The sequence below is a fragment of the Lithobates pipiens genome, unplaced genomic scaffold (assembly GCF_037356315.1).
Source record: "Lithobates pipiens isolate NorthernLeopardFrog02 unplaced genomic scaffold, aLitPip1_a1.2 Scaffold_19, whole genome shotgun sequence".
Lineage (NCBI taxonomy): Eukaryota > Metazoa > Chordata > Amphibia > Anura > Ranidae > Lithobates > Lithobates pipiens.
In genome coordinates, this window is record NW_027507764.1 from 524,077,439 (window position 1) to 524,093,304 (window position 15,866).

Here is a 15,866-nt window from a genome sequence, read left to right on the forward strand (position 1 = left end):
TGGTCCCAGCGCAGCGTGGGTCGGGCCGCCCGACGCTGGCGGAACTGCTTGTCGTACCTCAACCAAGCAGTACCCCCATAAACCCTGTAAGCTTCCCCGATAGCGTCCATATAACAAAACAACACCGAGCAATGCTCGGGGTTCTTTTCTCCTATGACACTGGCCATGATTGCGAACGCTTGCAACCAGTTGGCAAACGTTCGCGGAATCAATCTATATCGCCTCTTCTCCTCATCTTCCTTCTTGGAATCGTCCGGCTTCACCCGATCCAAGTTAAACTTCTCAAGGGGCAATAGTGAAAATATCTCCACGTATTCCCCCTTGACAATTTTGTCCCTGACCTCCTGCTTCAAATGTGCACCTAAGGGCCCCTCGAAGTACACATACATCTCACATTTTGCCGCTATCGGTGGGCTCCGCAGCCCCCTTGGAACCAGCCCCCACGTCAGCTGCCGCCGGCGCCCCCAGGGGAGCAGCCGCCACTCCCAGGTGGGACGAAACCTCCGCTCCCCCAGAGGGAGGCACTCCCACACCCAAAACCGGCCCACCCCCAGGAACCTCCCCCACGGACTGCCCCGTACCCCCATCAAAGCGACCCACCAGCGCCCTCAACCCCTCCAGCAACTCCTGCAACTGACCCCCAGATCCCGTGGCCCCCATCCCAGTCCCAACCTGCGGTTGGCACGTGGCGGCCACCCGCGAAGCCGGGGGACCGCCTGGCCCCCACCCCCGATACCACCCCCAACAAACATTGTAATGCATCAGTAAAAGCGGAGTTGTCACTCGACTTACCGGGCTGACTGGGAGCCGTCCCCACAGCCGTTGCGCCGACCGCCTGCACAGGAACCGACCGTCCGGACACTTCACCGTCCTCCGACAGCTCTCCTTCGGAACGTCCCTCCTCCTCCGGACCGCTTGCCGACTGCAGCCCCCCAGGTGATGGAGACCTGGACACCGTGCGGCCTCCCTCGATTCCGTGGCTCACCGACAATGCACCGTGCCTTGCAGGGGTCCCTTCGCTCCTGGGCTGCCGCACAGAAGGGCCGTCCATGGCACCGCTCTGGAAACGTGACCCACGTCGGCTACTGCCCGGAGGTGTCCGCCTCCCTGCCGCGATTCCCGTGACCCGGCCCGCAAGACCAGCTGTGGCCGGAGGCGCCAACCTCCTTCTGTCCGCCCCCCCGCCCGTGCAGGGCTGCGGGGGAGCCCGAATCCTGCGGTAGTCCCCCCAAAGCACCCCCCGGGCCCTCCGCCCCATGTGCCCGCCGCTTTCCCAAGCCTCCACCCCCGTCTGCGCAGAACCCCCGGCCACAACCCCCCCATGCGGGCCGCCACAGTCCTCCGCCCCCCCGTCCCTTCCCACCGCCCGAGATTTTTCCTTTGTGTTTGCCCCCAATCCTCCCCCTCAGCCCGTGCAGAGCTGCTGGGGGATCGTCCAGAACAAGCCGACCGCCATGTGGTGGGGAAGCGGCGCCATCTTGGCCCGTGACCCCGCCCCCCGAACCCGTAGGCCGGCGAGCAGGCCTCCTCAGTCCTTCAGCGGGCGAATAGAAGCCCCTCTTTGCCGGCGGGGTAGAATCGTCCCTTCCCGGGCTCTCCGCCATCCTCGCGGGCTCCCCGCCCCCCCGGGAATATCGGAGCGGCGGCCTGGACACCCGGCCGCGCGTGGCTTCCCGCCGGCTATGCCTGACCTCGCCACCCCCAGCCAGCGCCGCCGCGACCTGTGCCTGAAGCCAAGCCAATCCCCTCATCTCCGCCGCCGCCCGCAACTGCTCCAAAAGTCCCGCGACGTCCGCCATTTTAGTAGCCACAGCGAGGAGCGGCGTGTAAAAACCGCCTCCTCGCACGCTGTCCTGCCGGCTGGCTTTCCCCCAGCTCCGCCCCCTCTAATATATGGCCGCTCCCCCATCCGAGCTCCTCCCGGAACTCCTCCCCTGGGCATGACTGGGCACCTCGTCATGCCCAGCCCTGCACTAGGTTCCCCTAGTGTCCCACGCTCCGGGCTTCCCTTGATTGGGAGTCAAGCAGGGAGAAGTCCAGGGACAAGTTGATTCTTGAAGGATAAAGATCATGCTGAGCTAACTTGATTGGTCACTGGTTGTAGATATGAGGTCAAAGGGGCAGGGTGGGAAAGATTTGTTTACAGAGTTAAATGACCGACTGTTTAGTGAAGATGGTGAACCCTGTTGTGGGTCTGGCCCGCTACCTCACGGTGTCAGGTGGTCACAAAGGAATTAAATGTAAAGGAGCACCTAAAATGCAGTAATTATTAAATAAATCGCTTTATTGGGAGTACAGATGGTGGAATAAAGCCAATGCGTTTCGGGGGACAAAGGACTCCCCCTTGTTCAGGGCTGTACAGAAGATAAAAACGGGTATGTATTTTTATATTTTTTATATATTGTATATATATATATATATATATATATATATATATATATATATATACACACACACAATAGTAAAAATTATTATAATAGTAAAATATACAGATAGAAATAACAATGGCTCACAGTGAAGATTCTTAAAGCTTTTGCATATGATAAAATAAAACCCAAAACATTTAAATTACCAAAATTTCCTGGGGTCCTAGACCTTCAGATAAAAGCTTCTGTGAAGTAAAATAATAATTATTAGTCAATTGGGAAACCAATAAAAACAGACATAACTTGCTATTCTCTCACAAAAAAAGATACATCCACCCCCAATGAATCATTAGTACTTTTCCCAATGAACATTCAAAAGTCAAATAGATTTTCAACAAATACTGGCATATTTTAATCTCAGATCCTACAATAGGACCATTTGTCCCTCCAACTCCCCTTGTCACATTCAGACGAGCTACCTCGGTTGGTGACATGTTAGTTAAAACTGAATTCAAGGGCTCCACCTGTGGTGACCCATGCAAGGTAATGGACACCTTTCCTTGTGGCTCATGTGCTTACTTCTGTTACAAAGATACTAGAAAAAATGTACGGCTGCCTAATGCAGGGCTGTCTTTAATGCAGGGCAAAAGGGGCAACTTCTCTGGGCCCGGTCATTGTGGGGGGCCTTCCAAAGCAGCTGTCCCTTATGCCAGTGCTGCCTGCAAATTGAGGCCCCAACCATGCCATGATAACCCCGCCGAGCACAGAAATAAATTGCTGTATTCCCCGCCCAGGGATGGGGGCGGGGCCGGGAGCTCCACTGCCGCTCCGACCCCACCCATGCAGCCTGTATGCTCGGAGGCTCAGAGCTGACATCAGAGTAGGAGAGATGAGAGCCCCGCCTCCGGACCTCTTTGAGTCCCGCCCCCAGACCTTTGTGAGTCCCGCCCCAAGACCTTTGAGTCCCGCCCCCAGAACTTTGCGAGCTCTGCTTGCAGACTCCTGAGGGCCCTATCCCTGAATCAATGAGAGCAGGTGGTGAGCCTGGCTGGCTAGGTAGGTCATTGTCCCCATAGACTGCTTGTTAACTGTTATATTAACCCTAACCTGTTGTTTATGAACAGTATACGCTGTACACTGCTATGGAAGATTTTAAAATGGATACTTAGTTTATCACCTCCGGTTCTCTGGTCTCTTATCATCTCCTATATTAGAGTTGCAGTCTCTGATCATCTCCTCTATTAGATCCACAGTCTCTGGTCATCTCCTGTATTAGATCCAGAGTCTCTGGTCATCTCCTGTATTAGATCCACAGTCTCTGGGCATCTCCTGCATGAGATCTGCAGTCTCTGGGCATCTCCTGCATGAGATCTGCAGTCTCTGGTCATCTCCTGTATTAGATCCTCTGTCTCTGGTCATCTCCTGTATTAGATTTGCTGTCTCTGGTCATCTCCTGTATTAGATTTGCAGTCTCTGGTCATCTCCTGTATTAGGTTTGCAGTCTCTGGTCATCTCCTGTGTTAGATTTGCAGTCTCTGGTCATCTCCTGTATTAGATCCGCAGTCTGTGGTCATCTCCAATATTAGATTTGCAGTCTCTGGTCATCTCCTGCACTAGATCCACAGTCTCTGGTCATCTTCTCTATTAGATCCGCAGTCTCTGGTCATCTCCTGTATTAGATCAGCAGCCTCTGGTCATCTCCTGCACTAGATCCACAGTCTCTGGTCATCTCCTGGACTAGATCCACAGTCTCTGGTCATCTCCTGTATTAGATCCGCAGTCTCTGGTCATCTCCTGTATTAGATCCGCAGTCTCCGGTCATCTCCTCTATTAGATCCGCAGTCTCCGGTCATCTCCTGTATTAGATCAACAGTCTCTGGTCATCTCCTGTATTAGATTTGCAGTCTCTGGTAATCTCCTGTATTAGATTTGCAATCTCTGGTCATCTCCTGTATTAGATGCGCAGTCTCTGGTCATCTCCTGTATTAGATCCGCAGTCTCTGGTCATCTCCTGTATTCGATTTTCAGTCTCTTGTCATCTCCTCTATTAGATCCGCAGTCTCTGGTCATCTCCTGTATTCGATTTGCAATCTCTGGTCATCTCCTGCACGAGATACAAAGTCTCTGGTCATCTCCTGTATTAGATCCTCAGTCTCTAGTCATCTCCTGTATTAGATCAACAGTCTCTGGTCATCTCCTGTATTAGTTTTGCAGTCTCTGGTCATCTCCTCTATAAGATTTGCAGTCTCCGGACATCTTCTGTATTAGATCCGCAGTCTCTGATCATCTCCTGTATTAGATTTGTAATCTCTGGTCATCTCCTGTATTAGATCTGCAGTCTCTGGTCATCTCCTCTATTAGACCCGCAGTCTCTGGTAATCCCCTGCACTAGATACACAGTCTCTGGTCATCTCCTGTATTAGATTTACAGTCTCTGGTCATCTCCTGCACTAGATCCATAGCCTCTGGTCACCTCCTGTTTTAGATCCCCAGTTTCTGGTCATCTCCTATATTAGATCCACAGTCTCTGGTCATCTCCTGAATTAGATAAGCAAGCTCTGGTCATCTCCTGAATTAGATCCGCAGTCTCTGGTCATCTCCTGTATTAGATCCACAGTCTCTGGTCATCTCCTGTATTAGATCCGCAGTCTCTGGTCATCTCCTGTATTAGATCCGCAGTCTCTGGTCATCTCCTGTATTAGATTTTCAGTCTCGTGTCATCTCCTCTATTAGATCCGCAGTCTCTGGTCATCCCCTGCACTAGATGCACAGTCTCTGATCATCTCCTGTATTAGATTTGCAGTCTCTGGCCATCTCCTGTATTAGATCCGCAGTCTCTGATCATCTCCTGTATTCGATTCACAGTCCCTGATCATCTCCTGTATTAGATTTACAGTCTCTGGTCATCTCCTGCACTAGATCGACAGCCTCTGGTCATCTCCTGTTTTAGATCCCCAGTTTCTGGTCATCTCCTATATTAGATCCACAGTCTCTGGTCATCTCCTGTATTAGATCCGCAGTCTCTGGTCATCTCCTGTATTAGATCCGCAGTCTATGGTCATCTCCTGTATTAGATACGCAGTCTCTGGTCATCTCCTGCACTAGATCCACAGTCTTTGGTCATCTCCTGGACTAGATCCACAGTCTCTGGTCATCTCCTGTATTAGATCCGCAGTCTCTGGTCATCTCCTGTATTAGATCCGCAGTCTCCGGTCATCTCCTCTATTAGATCCGCAGTCTCCGGTCATCTCCTGTATTAGATCAACAGTCTCAGGTCATATCCTGTATTAGATTTGCAGTCTCTGGTAATCTCGTGTATTAGATTTGCAGTCTCTGGTCATCTCCTGTATTAGACCCGCAGTCTCTTTTCATCTCCTGTATTAGATTTGCAGTCTCTGGTTCTCTCCTGTATTAGATCCACAGTCTCTGGTCATCCCCTGCACTCGATCCACAGCCTCTGGTCATCTCCTGTTTTAGATCCCCAGTTTCTGGTCATCTCCTATATTAGATCCACTGTCTCTGGTCATCTCCTGTATTAGATCCGCAGTCTCTGGTCATCTCCTGTATTAGATCCGCAGTCTATGGTCATCTCCTGTATTAGATACGCAGTCTCTGGTCATCTCCTGCACTAGATCCACAGTCTTTGGTCATCTCCTGGACTAGATCCACAGTCTCTGGTCATCTCCTGTATTAGATCCGCAGTCTCTGGTCATCTCCTGTATTAGATCCGCAGTCTCCGGTCATCTCCTCTATTAGATCCGCAGTCTCCGGTCATCTCCTGTATTAGATCAACAGTCTCAGGTCATATCCTGTATTAGATTTGCAGTCTCTGGTAATCTCGTGTATTAGATTTGCAGTCTCTGGTCATCTCCTGTATTAGACCCGCAGTCTCTTTTCATCTCCTGTATTAGATTTGCAGTCTCTGGTTCTCTCCTGTATTAGATCCACAGTCTCTGGTCATCCCCTGCACTCGATCCACAGCCTCTGGTCATCTCCTGTTTTAGATCCCCAGTTTCTGGTCATCTCCTATATTAGATCCACTGTCTCTGGTCATCTCCTGAATTAGATCCGCAGTCTCTGGTCATCTCCTTTATTAGATCCACAGTCTCTGGTCATCTCCTGTATTAGATCCGCAGTTTCTGGTCATCTCCTGTATTAGATCCGCAGTCTCTGGTCATCTCCTGCACTAGATCCACAGTCTCTGGTCATCTCCTGTATTAGATTTGCAGTCTCTGGTAATCTCCTGTATTAGATCCGCAGTCTCTGGTAATCTCCTGTATTAGATCCGCAGTCTCTGGTCATCTCCTGTATTAGATCCGCAGTCTCTGGTCATCTCCTATATTAGATTTGCAATCTCTGGTCAACTCCAGTATTAGATCTGCAGTCTCTGGCCATCTCCTGTATTAGACCCGCAGTCTCTTTTCATCTCCTGTATTAGATCCACAGTCTCTGGTCATCTCCTGTATTAGATCCACAGTCTCTGGTCATCTCCTGCACTAGATACACAGTCTCTGGTCATCTCCTGTATTAGATTTGCAGTCTCTGGTCATCTCCTGTATTAGATCCGCAGTCTCTGATCATCTCCTGTATTAGAATCGCAGTCCCTGATCATCTCCTGTATTAGATTTACAGTCTCTGGTCATCTCCTGCACTAGATCCCCAGTTTCTGGTCATCTCCTGTATTAGATCCGCAGTCTCTGGTCATCTCCTGTATTAGATCCGCAGTCTCCGGTCATCTCCTCTATTAGATCCGCAGTCTCCGGTCATCTCCTGTATTAGATCAACAGTCTCAGGTCATATCCTGTATTAGATTTGCAGTCTCTGGTAATCTCGTGTATTAGATTTGCAGTCTCTGGTCATCTCCTGTATTAGACCCGCAGTCTCTTTTCATCTCCTGTATTAGATTTGCAGTCTCTGGTTCTCTCCTGTATTAGATCCACAGTCTCTGGTCATCCCCTGCACTCGATCCACAGCCTCTGGTCATCTCCTGTTTTAGATCCCCAGTTTCTGGTCATCTCCTATATTAGATCCACTGTCTCTGGTCATCTCCTGAATTAGATCCGCAGTCTCTGGTCATCTCCTTTATTAGATCCACAGTCTCTGGTCATCTCCTGTATTAGATCCGCAGTTTCTGGTCATCTCCTGTATTAGATCCGCAGTCTCTGGTCATCTCCTGCACTAGATCCACAGTCTCTGGTCATCTCCTGTATTAGATTTGCAGTCTCTGGTAATCTCCTGTATTAGATCCGCAGTCTCTGGTAATCTCCTGTATTAGATCCGCAGTCTCTGGTCATCTCCTGTATTAGATCCGCAGTCTCTGGTCATCTCCTATATTAGATTTGCAATCTCTGGTCAACTCCAGTATTAGATCTGCAGTCTCTGGCCATCTCCTGTATTAGACCCGCAGTCTCTTTTCATCTCCTGTATTAGATCCACAGTCTCTGGTCATCTCCTGTATTAGATCCACAGTCTCTGGTCATCTCCTGCACTAGATACACAGTCTCTGGTCATCTCCTGTATTAGATTTGCAGTCTCTGGTCATCTCCTGTATTAGATCCGCAGTCTCTGATCATCTCCTGTATTAGAATCGCAGTCCCTGATCATCTCCTGTATTAGATTTACAGTCTCTGGTCATCTCCTGCACTAGATCCCCAGTTTCTGGTCATCTCCTGTATTAGATCCACAGTCTCTGGTCATCTCCTGTATTAGATCCGCAGTCTCTGGTCATCGCCTGTATTAGATCCCCAGTCTCTGGTCATCTGCTGTATTAGATCCCCAGTCTCTGGTCATCTCCTGCACTAGATCCACAGTCTCTGGTCATCTCCTGCACTAGATCCACAGTCTCTGGTCATCTCCTGTATTAGATCTGCAGTCTCTGGTCATCTCCAGTATTAGATCCGCAGTCTCCGGCCATCTCCTGTATTAGATCCGCAGTCTCCGGTCATCTCCTCTATTAGATCCACAGTCTCCGGTCATCTCCTGTATTAAATTTGAAGTCTCTGGTAATCTCCTGTATTAGATCCGCAGTCTCTGGTCATCTCCTGTATTAGATGCGCAGTCTCTGGTCATCTCCTATATTAGATTTGCAGTCTCTGGTCATCTCCTGTTTGACACTTTTTTGGGTGAAAGGGTAGGGGTACAATGTACCCCTATCCATTTACATAGGGGGGGTGGGATAAGGGGGCCCCTTGTTAAAGGGGGCTTCCAGATTGTGATAACCCCCACCCGCAGACCCCCAGAACCACCTGGCCAGGGTTGTGGGGATGAGGCCCTCACTCGTCGCCCCCTATCCTGGCCTGCCAGGCTGCTTGCTTGGATAAGGGTTTGGTATAGATTTTGGGGAGACCCCACGCCAATCTTTTTTTTTTTTTGGTGTGGAGTTCCCCTTAAAATCTATGCCAGACCTGAAGGGCCTGGTATGGACTGGGGGGGGGGGATCCCATGCCGTTTTTATTTCTTAATTCTGTCATAGGGCTCCCCTTAACCACTTCAATACACTATACATTATATTATATATACACATACATATATACATATACCCTGCACTGTATGATATATACCGCACTGAACTGTATATACTGTATATACTATACGGACTGCACTATATACTCTGAACTGCAGCATATATACTATACACGCTGCAGAAAAATTGGGCCTTATTTTAAAAATTAAAATTACATGCCCCAGTCAAACAGGTGCAGAAAAATTGGGCCTTGGGTATTAGTGGTGCCTGAACACTGTAACTCCTCACAGTTACTCTTGTTGGGATGCAGGGACAGGCCCCACTGTTAAGTCTTATTTCAAAAATTTTAATTGCATGCCCCTGTTAAACAGGGGAAGGAAAATTGGGCCTTGGGTGTTGGTGGTTATGCTAGCATCATCAAAATTCAGGATGAATAGGATAGGCAGCAGAGGCAGTCTTCAGATCCCTAGCAAATTCAATTAGTTGAATCAGCATCAGGGGCCTGATAGCTGCTTATCCAGGACTGATTCATTTTTATAAATGTGAGCCTATCAACAGAGTCTGTGGACAGGCACACTCTTTGATCCATTACAAACCCTCCAGCAGCACTAAATGTCCATTCAAAAATCACGCTGGATGCAGGACAGGCCCGTAGCTATTGAGCAATTTATGGTGAGTGGTCCATCCTCAAGACCCAGTAACCCAGTGGATGCTTTGTTGGAAAGGTCTCCAAGTCTGCTATTGCCCCTAGATATTCCTGCACCATATAATGCAGACGCTGGCAATGGTTGCTTGAACCTATCAGCCCTTGGCGCTGAGGACTGAAAAATTGTTTAAAGGCATCGGTCAACCAGCCACCTTCTCCACCACTCTTCCTCTGACCGAACAAAGCCTCAGAAATATGTTGTCCAGCTCCAGAGAATGATAACCTCCCAGGGTCTGGAAAGGCGTTACAAACTTTTTTTCAAGGCCTCCTGAAGATGTTTCAACCTTTGCGAAGGCAGGATGAGTTCTGCAACTTCACCCCTGTAACATGGATCAAGAAGGGTTGCCAGCCAATAATGATCCCTCTCCTTGATACCACAAATCCTAGGGTCCTTTTGCAGGCTTCGAAAATCAGGGAGCTCATGCAGTGCAAGTTTGTAGAGCCATTAGATTCTGAGTCACTGAATATGACATTGTCAGGCACTACCTCCTCCCAGCCACGTACAGCTCCTTGGGTTTCGGGTGACTGAAAACCATCCCTTGAAGACTGCTGCATGTTATCCTCCACATGCAAGCTTACACAATCCTCCTCCTCTTCTTTCTGTGTGTTTGGCGGCCCTGCAGGAATGCTATCTGCATAAACGTGGCCTTGAGAGGAAAGGAAGTCATCCTCTTCCTCCTGCTGTTCTGCCTCAAGTGCCCTGTTCATGATTCCACGAAGCATGTGCTCCAGCAGACTAGAGGAACAGTGTCACAGAAGCATGCATTGTCGCTGCTCACTATCCTTGTGGCCTCCTCAAATGGTGACAGGACAGTGCACACAACCTTAATCAGTAGCCACTGTCTTGGCAAAAAAGAAGCCAAGCTCCCCTGAGCCTGTCCTGGTGCCATACTCACTCTGGTACTCATTTATGGCCCTGTGCTGTGTGTGCAGCTGTTTCAGTATTGCCAATGTTGAGTTCCACCTGGTGGGCATGTCACAAATGAGCCACTTGGTGTGCAGGTTTAATTCCCATTGAATGTCAGCCAGCCGAGCACTGGCATTGTATGACCACCAGAAATTGCCACAGACTTTTCTGGCCTGCCTCAGAAGTTCCTGTAAGCCTGGTTACCTGGTCATGAAACGCTGCACCACAAACCCAGAGACCCAGACAACCATTGCCCAGGTTTGTCAGGAAGAGGCCCTTGTCTCCATCAACATAGAGACAAGGTGCTTTGGAGCGGGGGGACAGAGCCCCCTCTGTCCCAAAGCACCCGCTTCCCCATGTTAAGGGCATGTGGCCTGGTATGGTTCAGAAGGGGTGTTCGCTTGCTCATTCCTCCCTTTCCTGACCTGCCGGGTTGCATGCTCAAAAAGGGTCTAGTATGGATTTTGGGGGGGCCCCATTACGTTTTAAAACAAAAAATTGCCATGGGATTCCCCTTAAAATCAATACCAGACCCGAAGGGCCTGGTTTGGACGGGGGGGGGGGGACTCTACCCTGTTTTTTTTTTAAACATTTTTCTATTGCCAGGCAATTGCCCAATTGCCGGTGTTGTTTTCTTTATATTCAAACTGTCAGTGGGGAAGCCCGCTGACAGATGATTATCATGGTTAAGGACACGATCGGCCAGATTCCTGTTTCGCTGCTTAACAACCAGCTTTTTCATACAGAATTTGAATTGGTCATTTGTTTTTTGACCGATCCAAATTGTAATCATTCTGCAAAGTTTGAATTCATTAGAAAATTAATCAATTAAACAAATTTTAATAAAAACTAAATTAATTTTAACGAAAACAAAACTAAACGAATTCCAAAACCAAACTAAACAAATTCCATAATGAAACAAAATTAGTAAAATAAATATATCCGAAACAAAACAAATTTTTCAGTTTTGCACATGTCTAATATACACTGATTTGGGTTATTTTTTTACCAAATACATGTAGCAGACTACAGTTTGGCCTAGATTTATGAAAAAATACTATTTGCAAATAAAATACTTTTTTTTATTTTTTCAAATTTTCAGTATTTTGTTTTGTTTATGTAGCAAAAAATAAAACAGTGGTGATTGAATACCCCCAAAAGAAATATCTATTTGAGTGGAAAAAAATATATAAATTACATATGCTTACAGCGTTGCACAGTGCTGAATTGCCCTGGCCATGAAGGGGGTGAAAGTGGTTAATCAGCACTTTTTTTCTTTGTTAATGTCAGTATTGCTGTAGTACACATTCTGTAATACATTATACATTATAATATACATTATACATTATACACTATTTTACAGGGTGAGTAATTCCCCTTCGGTGTTAAGTGTCGCTGCTCCCTTGCAAACTTTTTTTTGCTTTGGTACATGTTCACCACAACAGTTTATAGCCCCCCTAATGCCATTTGTTTGACAATCTCTAGCCTACTAGCCTAGAAAACTACCAATACTGTTTTTTTTTAACATTATGCTGCCATTGACTTTAATGGAGCTTTAGTAATTTAACTTTGCACACAGATCGCAGAAGGAGATCAACAAACTGTTTTTAAGGTGTGTTGCATAATTTTGAAACACATTGCAGCACAATTTAACCCAGCATTACCTATTTTTGGTCAGCACACACCAAAGAAAGTGAAATTGCTTCTCTGAAGTAAAGCAATCGAGAACTTGTAGGATGGAGAAACCCCAAAAGTTCCTTAGCTCTTAGCCCTTGTACACACGGACGGACATTCCGATGGAAAATGTCCGATAAACTCAGATAATCCGACTGTGTGTGGGCTTCATCTGACTTTTTCCATCGGAATGTCCGACCAACAAAGTTTGAGAGCTGAATATAAAATTTTCTGACAACATGATCCGATCGGACTTTGTCCGATCGTTTGTAGAGAATTCCGATGGTACAAAGTGCCATGCATGCTCAGATCAAATTCCTAGACCATAGCTATTAGCTACTAGCCTGAACGTAGTTCTGGCGTAACGAAATAACGTCATCAGATTACGAACGATTGGATTTTCCGACAACTTTGTCCAACCGTGTGTATGCAACACCAGTTTAGAACAAAATCCATCAGAAAAAAATCAGACGGATTTTGTTGTCGGAATGTCCAATTGTGTGTATGGGGGCTTAGACTTTGTTGATCCTAGGCAAGTTCTCTGAAAAAAATAATGCAACACTCAGAATTTCTTATCTGTAGAGGATATCTAGTTTCATTAAGATATTTGAGAACAAGTTGAACAAGTATGTAATATATAATAATCAGTGTAACGGATCCAATCCCACCCTCTGATTGAGTGTTTTCATCAGTATACCGCTTCCTAAGTCCTGGAACACGAGTCCAATGGATCTGGCTATAGGAACCCCCAAGAACTAGACAACACCAGTCTTGGAGTACATCACGAATAATCCTTCATTTGAGATCTCACACAAAATATATACAGCTGGGTGACTAAAACCTAACCTAATTAGCATGAGCTAATTATCTAATCAACACTGGACTCCTTCATTCGATTGCAGGGTTAATTAGCACAAACAACAAAACAACAATTCTCCCATTTTTTTTCTTCTTTCCTTCTCTTTTCTTTCATTTCTGTTCTATACTTTTTAGGGCACTTCTCAGAGGCCCACAATTTCATTCTTCTTTTCAAACTAAATAATAGATTTTTCTACACAAACTCAGAGTATTTCTAAATAGACCATCAATGTAATGATCGACTGATCACAAAGCAATTTTGTTGGTTTTACTAGTAATATGCTCTACCACTGAACTCAATTATACTTTGTTATATTTTAATATGATACTCCTGTATAAATGTTAGTATTATTTTACAATTGTTATATCTAAGATCCAATAAAAAGCTTATTGTTTACAAAGAAAAAAAAAAAAACAATTGGTGAAATACTCTTTAGAATCTGTGTCAAGCCAGACTAGACTCATTTACATTATACAAGACAACAAACAGGTGGCTGGAGTTGATGATATTAGCATCTAAGACTGAATCCCAAACTGAGATTCAGTCTATTGCTAACATGGCATTTACATATCCAGAGTCTGTGTGTCTTGGTGGGGGGGGACAGGGACCTGAATCCAAGTAAAACCACCTCAGGGGTCCCCAGGCATACAGCTCACAAAGAGCACCGTTCCCCCAAATGCCAGGGCCCATAATCACAAGGCAAGAGACTCACATTCAGTCCCCTCCAAGAGCCTCGGTCCCGGCTAGGTCTGTCACAATCAGTTTTACTTAAATGGCTATAAATGTTTACAAAAAGTTGTCAGGTAATTTTATTTTGTGAAGTTTAGGCTTGCTCTTATCAGTGGCGTGCACCTTTTGGGAGCAAATTAATTTGGAGTGCTTTATATCTTTGCTAAGAACTCCATAATATAGGGAACAAATGTTAATGGCTGTGTTCTCTGTATGGGGGGCTTCATATTGTGTTACTATATAAATTGATTACACATATAACATGCTTCCCTTGTCTGTGTTGTTATTTAGTATGTCTGTTTTACCTCTTTTAGGTTTCGCATTACGTGTCAGACAATTATTGCACACAAGCTCTTTGACTACATCGTACTTGCTTTTATATTTCTTAACTGTATTACCATTGCTTTGGAGAGGCCTCAAATTGAGCACAAGAGCACGGTAAGAATTTTGGTTAATATCTTGCAATTTGTGTGGTATAAATCTATGAGTATTGACTGTGGCAGCATATGTGAAATAGGCCAGTTTGCAGAGAAAATAATGTTAAATGTTATTTTTGCTTTAATTGTTTTTTATTATTATTATTGCACTGACAAAGATATAAAAATAACATTTCCAACACAAGTTCACCAACAGTGAATTTTACTCAGATACATTTTTATTGAAAAGAGGAATAGTACAAGAACACAACAAGCACCAGGATACAAAAACTTAAAGTTGCAATGGTATACATACAAAGGTTGTCAAACTGAGAACAAAGATATCACCACCATTATTTGCATAGTGTACCCTGGTGACATAAATACATAAGAACATAGGCACTTATTGGGGACCTTATCAACTAGAGCACCATAAGTTGTGCGACAGCATAAAGGTCCGTCTAGTCAAACGTGCCCTTACAGCATTTTGACTCGAGTAACATAATAAGTCAACACTTCTTAAACATAAAAAGGAAGGGAAAAGAAAGGGGGGGGAGGAGAATGGGGTCGGGAAGTAACAAAGGAGGAGGCGACCTCTGTAAAGCTATGAGTGCTACGACTAGTACTTGTGGGGATTACCCTTTGTCCCGGAACCAACAGTTCCCGGCAGACCAGTTAGCCCTGTACCCTGCGCCAGGTACCGTCTCTATAAGCCAGATTTTTTTCGTATTCTGAGATGATGTTGACCTTCATGATCAGTTCTTGTAACGTGGGGATATCCCTTGATTTCCAACACTGCACTATCAAAGACCTCGCTGCAAGTATAATGTTCATAGCTGTGGCTCTCAATGGTAAGGGGTAGACAGACATACCTATGCTCAGCAATGCTTTTTCGGGGGATATCCTGGTCAGAACACCTGTGATTATCGCTATCAGTTTGTATACTTCATTCCAGAAGCTCCGCAGATGTGGACAAGACCACCACATATGGACTAGCATACCCACTTGGCCGCATCCCCTCCAACACAGGTTGGATTTATCCTCTGAAAATGTTGCTATTATATAGGGAGTGAAATGCCATCTAGCTATAATTTTGATCGCTAGTTCCCCGTAGTTCGAGCATCTCGAAAAGCGGATATTATCCTTGATCGCTAACAGCCACTGTTTATCCGTAAACTGTTTCCCAAAGTCTGTTTCCCATCTCTCCAAGTGACCAAATCTATAAAAGGAGGATTTTGCATCTAAGAGATCGTACAATATAGAGATCCCTTTAGGTTTAGGATTGGCCGAAGTCAAACACTCCCATGCCCTAGAGGGGATTAATGAATTAGAGGCCCTCACTTGACGGTACCAGGACGCAATCGAATTCAGATGGGGGGATGTTAAATTTATTTTGACTTTCCTCGAAGGACAGGACACGATCTCCTTCCGTGAGCTCTTGGACTAGTTCGATCCCCTTGCTTTGCCACAAATTCAAAGAGATATTAGGGATCAACCACTGGAGCGAGTTTAATGGGATGGGAACTGCTGTTAATCGTTCACCACGATGGGATGATAACAAGAACCTGCTCCATGCTTGTAAAGAGGCTTGTATCGTGGGATGATCTATGCCGACATTGAATTGTTCAATGCTAAAGGCTATTAAAAGTGATCTTAATGATCTAGGGTGCACCCACGTCTGCTCTAGTTGACACCAGGGTTTGGGTTCTAGTGGGGAGATCCAGCCTCGTAGCTGATCCAACACTG

At 46.2% G+C, this 15,866-nt stretch overlaps 1 protein-coding gene across 1 annotated transcript in view; it reads left to right on the forward strand.

Moving 5' to 3' along the window:
- LOC143998093 (voltage-dependent T-type calcium channel subunit alpha-1I-like) overlaps window positions 1-15,116 on the forward strand; it is a 1,330,488-nt gene extending 1,315,372 nt beyond the window's left edge. Inside the window, exons 15-17 of the mRNA XM_077493843.1 lie at window positions 14,019-14,177; window positions 14,880-14,971; window positions 15,076-15,116. Coding sequence (XP_077349969.1) covers window positions 14,019-14,177; window positions 14,880-14,971; window positions 15,076-15,116 — 292 coding nt within the window. The remainder of the gene's footprint in view (window positions 1-14,018; window positions 14,178-14,879; window positions 14,972-15,075) is intronic.
- The last annotated feature ends 750 nt before the right edge of the window (window positions 15,117-15,866 follow it).